This window comes from Salminus brasiliensis, chromosome 5, assembly GCF_030463535.1.
Source record: "Salminus brasiliensis chromosome 5, fSalBra1.hap2, whole genome shotgun sequence".
Taxonomy (NCBI): domain Eukaryota; kingdom Metazoa; phylum Chordata; class Actinopteri; order Characiformes; family Bryconidae; genus Salminus; species Salminus brasiliensis.
Window position 1 is genome coordinate 46,214,101 of NC_132882.1, and position 9,567 is coordinate 46,223,667.

The 9,567-nt window shown below is 50.5% G+C and overlaps 1 protein-coding gene across 1 annotated transcript in view; it reads left to right on the forward strand.

Moving 5' to 3' along the window:
* The window catches only part of nbeal2 (neurobeachin-like 2), a 46,557-nt gene that overhangs the window by 29,139 nt on the left and 7,851 nt on the right, over positions 1-9,567 (forward strand). The window contains exons 14-29 of the mRNA XM_072680740.1: positions 1-22; positions 460-592; positions 1,185-1,304; positions 1,526-1,859; positions 2,074-2,156; positions 2,246-2,338; positions 2,996-3,167; positions 3,659-3,792; positions 3,902-4,061; positions 4,331-4,433; positions 4,757-4,910; positions 6,406-6,552; positions 6,674-6,833; positions 7,559-7,647; positions 7,813-8,115; positions 8,283-8,705. The exon at positions 1-22 is cut by the window's left edge and continues 220 nt beyond it. Coding sequence (XP_072536841.1) covers positions 1-22; positions 460-592; positions 1,185-1,304; positions 1,526-1,859; positions 2,074-2,156; positions 2,246-2,338; positions 2,996-3,167; positions 3,659-3,792; positions 3,902-4,061; positions 4,331-4,433; positions 4,757-4,910; positions 6,406-6,552; positions 6,674-6,833; positions 7,559-7,647; positions 7,813-8,115; positions 8,283-8,705 — 2,630 coding nt within the window. The remainder of the gene's footprint in view (positions 23-459; positions 593-1,184; positions 1,305-1,525; positions 1,860-2,073; positions 2,157-2,245; positions 2,339-2,995; positions 3,168-3,658; positions 3,793-3,901; positions 4,062-4,330; positions 4,434-4,756; positions 4,911-6,405; positions 6,553-6,673; positions 6,834-7,558; positions 7,648-7,812; positions 8,116-8,282; positions 8,706-9,567) is intronic.

Genomic DNA, 9,567 nt, shown 5'->3' on the forward strand with positions numbered 1-9,567 from the left:
CGCGTCGCAAACAGCTCTACAGGTGTGTGTGTGTGTGTGTGTGCAGTAATATTGCCTTTCATATTTCTCTTTTTTTTGGTACACATTGCAAAGCGTCCCATTCCCTCACCTGTCACCTGCGGCCCATATAGTGCGGTCCAACCCAGTGTGACGTCACAACCATGATCACCAACACTATTGGCTAAACTTGACGCCTACAGCAGCTCAGCCCCGCCCATTTTTACTAGAGTTAAGAAACAAAAATTATATTATGTTAATTCATATAGTTTATTATTCGTTTTATATTATTATTTATTATTATTTGTTATTAGCGCAGACCAGTGCAGAACAAACAGCCTGGTTTGAACCGCAGTACAGGGCAGGCGGTTAGAACGCTGTACCTCAGCGGAGGGGCTGGAAGAGTGAACTGAATTCCATCTGATTTTACTGTGTCTGTGTGGTGTGGTGGTGTGTGTGCAGCTTCTTCACGGCGAGTGGGACGGGCTTCGAGGCGTTCTTCACCACAGAGGGAGTGCTGGTGGTGGCCGTCTGCACCAAAAAAGAGTACATGGCCGTCTCCCTGCCTGAAAACCCCCTCAACGACTGCGCCTGGGTCAGTGCAGTCAGTGGGAATTAGTGCCCCAGGGCATAAACTGTGTACTCTGTGACGTTTACTGTGAGTGTGTGGAACTAGGGATGTCCTGATCCAATCCGGGCGTATTTTAAAGGGCCAGGTTTGGACTGTTTGAAGCTTAGTCCAGTTCTGATCCTTTGTTTTTACTGCTGTGTTTTAGCAGAGCGCCCTCTGGCGCCCTCTAGGCACCATTAACAGACATTAGGCCAGCTTACCTCGGTGAGGAGCGTTCTCAGAAGATAACAGAACATTGTAGACTCTGCAGCATGGAACCGTTTTATAGTGGAACGGGAGAACTTTATAGAATATTGGATTGGATTGGTATCAGACAATTCTCAGCATTAAGGTTCTCAGAGTGAATTGGTATTGGTCGATACTCAGAATTAGGAGACTTTGAATTGGATCGTTTTCAGGTGAAGCACTAAGGCACGTGAACCGGATCGGTACTGGACCATACTCAGCATTAGGGTACTTGGATTGGATTGGTATCAGACAATACTGAGCTATTAGAAAATACTTGGACTGGATACTCAGTATTAGAGTAACCTGCCCCCCCCCTCTCTCTCTGCAGCACTCCGTTGCTATAGTGCACATCCCTGGTCGCCGGCCGTTTGGGCAGAACCTGGTCACTATCTATGTGGACGGGACCCAGTGTAAGACAGCACAGCTGCGCTTCCCCTCCCTCAACGAGGTAAGGAGGAGTTCGGATGAAGGAGGGGTTCTAACCTGAGCTGAGCAGAACCTTTTCATTTACTGCTCTCTCCCTCTCTCTCTCTCCCTCTCTCTCTCTCTCTCTCCCTCTCTCTCTCTCCCTCTCTCTCCCTCTCTCTCTCTCCCTCTCTCTCCCTCTCTCTCCCTCTCTCTCTCTCTCCCTCTCTCTCTCTCTCTCTGTCTCTCTCTCTCTCTCCCCAGCCTTTTACCTCCTGCTGTATTGGTTCGGCGGGTCACCGGACCACCACCACCACCACGACCCCCTCCCCCACACTGCCCCCTCCAATGCACTCTCCATCTGACCTGACCTTCTCTGTGCCTCCCGGACCCCCAATGCTCACCCGCTCACAGTCCTTCCCAGCGTCCATTGCGGCAGCGTGGGGGTCAGGAAGAGAAGTCGCGGTGCACACCATCCCTGCAGGGCTACAGGACACCGAGTGGGGGTCTCCGTCATCGCTGGACGGCCTGCTGGCCACCGCCTTCATCTGCCACGAAGCTCTGCAGCCCATGCAGACTCGCACACTCTACCTGGCAGGTGAGACTGTCCAAAAGTAATCAGACACCCCTTAAAGTGTTAAAATGCCATAGAAACCACTGACCAATCGAACAGGACGCACTGGAGCAGCAGAGATCGTCACTGTGCCCAATTGGGAAAAAGCCTCAGTGTGGGCTAGAGGAGTATAAACATCAACACCAGCATCAGAACCGGACCTCACTGATGCTCTCCCTCTCGTGTTTCCCTGCTGCAGGTCCCAACAACGTCTCCCTGTTCAAAACGGACGGAGAGCTGTCGGAGCTGTGCAGTAAACTGCTGCTCTACTACACCCCTCAGGTAGGACCCGTCCAGCCCCTGGTCCAGCCCGTCTGGTGTGCTGGTCCAACTGCAGGAGTTTCAGTTCTGTGTGTTTTTTTGTGTTTCAGGCCTTTAAAAACCAAATCTGTCTGGATCTGTCCCCCAACCACCTGTACAACGGCAGACTGACCGGCCACCGAGTGGTCAACTGGGACATCAAGGTCTGCTCCATTCCTTCTGTGTTTCACGCTTGCTTAAGAACACTACACATCCTACAAATACTCAGAGTGCACCTAGATCAGCTGTGTCCCAATTCAGGGTCTGCGTCCTTCAGAGGCTGCGCTTTAAGGCAGGTGGCGTCACAGTGGCTGTCCCATTTCAAGGGCTCCTTTGTGGAAGGATGCAGCCCCTGAATTGGGACACAGCCATTGTTATCAGATATAGTCTTCTTCTTGTTCTGTCGTGTCTGATCTCGCCGACATCGACTCTTTGATCAGACATGGTTTCCACATAGGAGTGAATGGGGTGCAAACGTTTTGGCCCCCTTTTTATGTCACAATGATAGAAGTACACTAATAACACCCCAACAACCACATAGAGTACCACAGCAACCACTTGGCAACACCTGAGACGCCGTTGCAACCACCTGGGATACCATAGCAACAGCCTATCAAGACCATAGTAATCACCAAGCAAGCACTTTGCAACACCATATCAGGCACCTGGGCTACCACAGCAAACATTTAGCAACACTATAGCAGAAACCTGGCAACACCATAGCAACCACCTATAAACCATTTTAACAACTCCTTAGAACCCACTTAATTGGAACAATTGTAATTGTAAACGTGTGTGTGTAAATGTGTGTGTGTACGTAGGATGTGCTGAACTCTGTGGGTGGGATGGGAGCACTGCTCCCCCTGCTGGAGCAGGTGTGTGGGGTGGAGCAGAGTGAGGCTGGAGGGCAGGAGACATCAGACCTGCTGGGGCCAGAGCTCACCTCTTCCAGGGGAGCAGCCGGCATGCTGCTACCACTGGGCAAGTCGTCTGGTCAGTATATGCGCACACTACTGTTATATACGCTACTCACATCTACTTACTACTGTAACTTACATACATAGAAAATACGGACAAAAGTATTCGGACACTGCTTTTACTGAGTTACTGAGCTACTTTTTAGGCTGCACCCGGTACCGACACAGCTTGTTTAGCTGCTGCTAGATAGAGGGGTATACAGCTCTGCAGCACTAGGCTGTGGAGCAGTGGAGCTGACTCCTCTAGAGTGCTGGAGCGCCAGCCAATACCTCTGGGATAAGATCTATAACTAATCAAACATGGTCAGTACTGAGGCCGAATGCAGCCGTGTTCAAACATCTAGTGTAAAGCCTCTGCAGAAGAGTGGAGGCTGTTACTGCAGCAAAGGGGAACACACTCCCTGTTATTACCCCGGATTTCCAAAGCCTACAAATGTCTACAAACTTTTGGACACATAGTGTGCCTTAATGTTATCCCCCCCCCCCCCCCCCCCCTTCCTCTATCAGAGAGCCGTTTGGAGAGGAACAGTGTGGCTGCTTTTCTGCTGATGATCAGGAACATGCTGAGGAACCATGCGGTCAATCAGGAGAGTCTCCTCCACTGCCACGGACCCCCCATCATAGGAGCCATGCTCAGCAAGGTACACACACACACACACACACACACACAGAAATACACACACATTATCAGCCTCAGATATCGTCCTCTTACAGTGTGAAGGCCTCTCTCCCTCTCTCTCCCTCTCTCAGGTTCCCAGCTCTGTGATGGATATGAGTGTGTTGATGGCGTGTCAGCTGCTGCTGGAGCAGGTGTGCAGTGAGGGGAACAGTGCCTTGCTCTCTCAGCTCTATCAGCACCTGCTCTTCGACTTCCGCATCTGGAGCCACTGCCACTTCGCCGTCTGCCTCGGTAAAACCGCATTCCCAATCCCAAATCCCTCTTCCTACACCTTCCTAACCCTTACATCTCACTCCCATGCGTACGCTACACCCTTTTCTGAGGTTATGCATCACCGTTTCCATGGTTACCCTATATTCCATGGTCATGGTTGCACTACACTGTCTTCCATGGTTAGGGTACTCCTATTTCTGCGACACCCATTTCTGTGGTTATGCTACACTTGTTTCCATGGTTACTCTACACTGTGTGTGTGTGTGTGTGTGTGTGTGTGTGTGTAGGTCACGTACAGTATTTGTCCTCAGTGTTGAAGGAGAGCAAGCTGAGGACGCGCAGGAAGTATGGGGTTCAGTACATCCTGGACTCCATTCGCTCACACTACAGGTGAGCGCACCAACAGCTTACATAATGTGCATGTACACTTGGTGTCCAAAAGTTTGTGGACACCCCTTCTAATGAAATCATTCAACTACTTTGAATTGCACCCATTGTTGAAATGGATGTGCAAAAGCACACACACACACACACACACAGCTTGTCTAGAAGTACTGCCAATAGAATAGGACTCTCTGTCTGGTCATATTTCAGCTGATCAGCACCGCCCGGCACCGTCTGTGGTCGTACACCTTACCCAGATCCAGTCTTATTCTTCTACATTAACATACGTGTGTGTGTGTGTGTGTGTGTGTGTGTGTGTGCGTGTGCAGCGTGGAGAGGGATGGCAGTGCTCTGTCAGATGAGAAGCAGACAGTGCAGATGTCTCTCTTCACTCTACTGAAGGATTTCCTGCTGAAGTCTCCCACTAATGAGGAGCTACACAGTGTGCTGGCTTACACTGCTGTAGTGCAGGACCACCTACAGGTACTGTCTGTCTGTCTATCTGTCTGCATGTCTGTCTCTCTGTGTGTCTGTCTGTGTGTATGTGTGTCTGTCTGCATGTCTGTCTGTGCATCTGTCTGTCTCTCTGTCTGTGTGTCTGTGTATCTGTCTGTCTGTCTGTCTGTGTATCTGTCTGTGTGTCTGTCTGTCTCTCTGTCTGTCTGTGTATCTGTCTGTGTGTCTGTGTATCTGTCTGTCTGTCTGTCTGTCTGTGTATCTGTCTGTGTGTCTGTCTGTCTCTCTGTCTGCATGTCTGTGTGTCTGTGTATCTGTCTGTCTGTCTGTCTGTCTGTGTATCTGTCTGTGTGTCTGTCTGTCTCTCTGTCTGCATGCCTGTCTGTGTATCTGTCTGTGTGTCTGTCTGTGTGTATGTGTGTCTGTCTTCATGTCTGTCTGTGCATCTGTCTGTCTGTGTATCTGTCTGTCTGTGTATCTGTCTGTGTATCTGTCTGTGTGTCTGTCTGTGTATCTGTCTGCATGTCTGTCTGTCTCTGTCTGTGTGTCTGTCTGTGTATCTGTCTGCGTGTCTGTCTGTGTATCTGTCTGCATGTCTGTCTGTGCATCTGTCTGTCTGTGTATCTGTCTGTCTGTGTATCTGTCTGTGTATCTGTCTGTGTGTCTGTCTGTGTATCTGTCTGCATGTCTGTCTGTCTCTGTCTGTGTGTCTGTCTGTGTATCTGTCTGCGTGTCTGTCTGTGTATCTGTCTGTGTGTCTGTCTGTCTCTCTGTCTGCATGTCTGTCTGTGTATCTGTCTGTGTGTCTGTCTGTGTGTATGTGTGTCTGTCTTCATGTCTGTCTGTGCATCTGTCTGTCTGTGTATCTGTCTGTCTGTGTATCTGTCTGTGTATCTGTCTGTGTGTCTGTCTGTGTATCTGTCTGCATGTCTGTCTGTCTCTGTCTGTGTGTCTGTCTGTGTATCTGTCTGTGTGTCTGTCTGTGTATCTGTCTGCATGTCTGTCTGTCTCTGTCTGTGTGTCTGTCTGTGTATCTGTCTGCGTGTCTGTCTGTGTATCTGTCTGCATGTCTGTCTGTGTATCTGTCTGCGTGTCTGTCTGTGTATCTGTCTGCATGTCTGTCTGTGTGTATGATGGTGAAAATATTTGCATAAACCCATCTATTCAGCCTATAGCAGTTTGGCCCCGCCTATTCACTCTGAAGGAGTGTTTGAGGCTGCATTCTGAATGAGGCACAGCCAATTAGAACAGAGCATATTTGCATATATCAGAGTTAAAGACATAGTAACAGAAAAACGACTGAGCCCAGTTAGATCATATTAGAGAGAGAGTGTTCAGTGTGATGCTCGCTCGACCATTTAAGCATCATCTTTGTGCTCAGCTGCTTTTGGGAAACCCGGCCCTGATTAACTTAATTTGGATCGGACTCCCCCTCCCTGTTCAGAGGCTGGTGTTGGTTGTATTAGACCCATAGCACATTAGTGATATTTGCCCCCCTCTCCCCCCCCCCCCCGACACACAGGCTCTCAGCGTGCTGGAGGTGGTGTACGCTGTACTGAGGAGTAACCCCCAGGCTCTGGCGGTGCTGTTGGAGTGGGGGGCGGAGCAGCTCTACTGTCTACTGCTCAAACCCAGCTTTGGAGACGAAGCCAGAGAGAAAGTGTTCAGGGTGAGCAGAACTGTCCTCTCACACCGCTGCAGTCTGGATATCTTTGCGGTGAGTTCTGAGTCGATGAGCGGTGCAGTGCTCCACTGATCACAGAACCTGCCTCTGTGTCGCGGTTCTGCAGGTTCTCTATAAGGTCCTGAAGAGTGATCGGGTTCCAGAGAGAAACAAACAGCGGGTCAAGCTCAGGGAGTCCACCTACCTCGGCCTTGTCTGCTTCCTAGAGGAAATCCCCGTCACCATGACGATCATCCGCTGCCTGTGTGAGCAGGTGCTGGCCACAGGTAAAGGAGGAACACTGGGGCCACAGGGGGGCGCTGCGGATTTACGCTCTTCATTCTTATTTTGATCTAATTAGCGAGATGTTACCCTTATTATAACTCCTCCCCCTGACCATGATTCATTCCTATCACTGACTCGTTTGATCAGAGACTCCTCCCCCTGAATGTGATTCATTCCAATCACTGACTCGTTTCTTGAGACTCCTCCCCCTGACTGCTATTGGCCCTAATCACTGACTCGTTTGTTCTGAGACTCCTTCCTCAGACTGGTTGATCTTAATCACCACCTTTTTTGTTCTGTGAAACTCCTCCCCGACTGTGGTTGGGCCTAAAACATATTGTTTTCCTGAGACTCCTCCCACTAATTTCGATTGGTCTTAGTCACCAAGCTGTTTTCATGAGACTCCTCCCCCTAATTTTGATTGGTCTTGGCCCTAATGACTGACTCATTTGTTCTGAGACCCCTTGGTCCTAATTACCAAGCTTTTTTCCTGAGACTCCTCCCACTCATTTCAGTTGGTCTTAATCACCACCTTGTGTGTTCTGAAACTCCTCCCTCGACTGCGGTTGGGCCTAAAACATGTTTTCCTGAGACTCCTCCCCCTAATTTCGATTGGTCTTGGCCCTAATCATTAATTCATTTGATCTGAGACTCCTCCCCTTGAGTGTGATTGGTCCTAATCACTGCCTCCTCCCCTGACTTGTGATTTTGTGTGTGGTTGGTGCAGATTCTTCTCCAAACTTCAGAGACTTGTTGACGGTGGTTTATCTGTCCCATCGGGCCGATCTGTCCACCCGACTGGACATTTGTCGCAAGGTAAGTGATCACTACGTAAGATCAGGAAGAGCATGGTTGTCGCCACGCTGTTCTCGAATCACAGTAATTGATCTGGAGTGATGTGTTTTATTGCGTCTAATTAATGAACAGATTTAATCCATAATAATAATAATAATAATAATAATAATAAACACGTCTGTGCAGCTGTTCTACCTGATCTACTCCAGTGAGGACTGCGTCAGGCAGCTGGCCCGGCAGCCGGGCTGGCAGGACATCCTCACCAAACTCTACGTCAAAGAGTCCTACGAGTCCCGGGCTGTCAGCCAGTCCGGCGCCAACCACCAGACCTCTGTAGAACCCAGCCAGTCCAGACCCGTCCTGCGGCGGGACGACAGTGTGGTGGAGGAGCCCAGGAACAACATCTTCATCCCTTATAACTCCCACCGCGAGGAAGAGGAGGAAGAGGAAGAAGAGGAAGAGGCGGAACCTGTTCAGGATGTGTCTGAGGTGCAGTGTTAAAAAAAGGGTTCTCCACAGGCTAGATTGAACCGTCTGAACCTTCTCAAATGCATATTTGGATGCTTACACATGGTTCCTCATATTGGTGATCAATAATACCTTAAACCTTCACCTTGGCCATCATGTAGTACTTACTGTTGCTGTTTCTCCCCCAGGCCTACTCTGAGGACTTCTCTGACCTCTCCCAGTCTCCGCCGCCTAGTGGTCAGCTGAAGAACTTTGATTCCCTCAACTTCAAGTCGTTCGACTCGATGGAGCAAGGCAGCCGCTCGTCCTCCCTGTCCAACACAGTGGACATCCCGTCCTCCGCGCGGCTGCTGGAGGAAGAGGAGGGGGGTCTGTATCAGCCGCTCTCGCCCTTCGGCACGTCCCCCTTTGAGCTGGACCTGAGTGGTCAGAAGGGTCCGCAGACGCCCCTGAGCAGCCAGCCAGAAACCCCATCACCACTGGAGCACAGCAAAGCCTTCCCCGGCCTCAGGCCCCGAAAGAGCTCCAGCCTGTCCAACGTTCTGGACGACACCAGCTACTGCACAGAGCCTCCAACTGCAGACACCATCTCCAACAACTCCAACCCACAGGTACCACATACACCACCTCCAACAACTCCAACCCACAGGTACCACATACACCATCTCCAACACCTTCAACCCACAGGTACCACATACACCACCTCCAACAACTCCAACCCACAGGTACCACATACACCACCTCCAACACCTTCAACCCACAGGTACCACATACACCACCTCCAACCCACAGGTACCACATACACCACCTCCAACAACTCCAACCCACAGGTACCACATACACCACCTCCAACACCTTCAACCCACAGGTACCACATACACCACCTCCAACCCACAGGTACCACATACACCACCTCCAACAACTCCAACCCACAGGTACCACATACACCACCTCCAACCCACAGGTACCACATACACCACCTCCAACACCTTCAACCCACAGGTACCACATACACCACCTCCAACCCACAGGTACCACATACACCACCTCCAACAACTCCAACCCACAGGTACCACATACACCACCTCCAACACCTTCAACCCACAGGTACCACATACACCACCTCCAACCCACAGGTACCACATACACCACCTCCAACAACTCCAACCCACAGGTACCACATACACCACCTCCAACCCACAGGTACCACATACACCACCTCCAACAACTCCAACCCACAGGTACCACATACACCACCTCCAACCCACAGGTACCACATACACCACCTCCAACAACTCCAACCCACAGGTACCACATACACCACCTCCAACAACTCCAACCCACAGGTACCACATACACCACCTCCAACCCACAGGTACCACATACACCACCTCAAACCCACAGGTACCACACACACCACCTCCAACCCACAGGTACCACATACACCACCTTCAGCCCACAGGTACCACATAA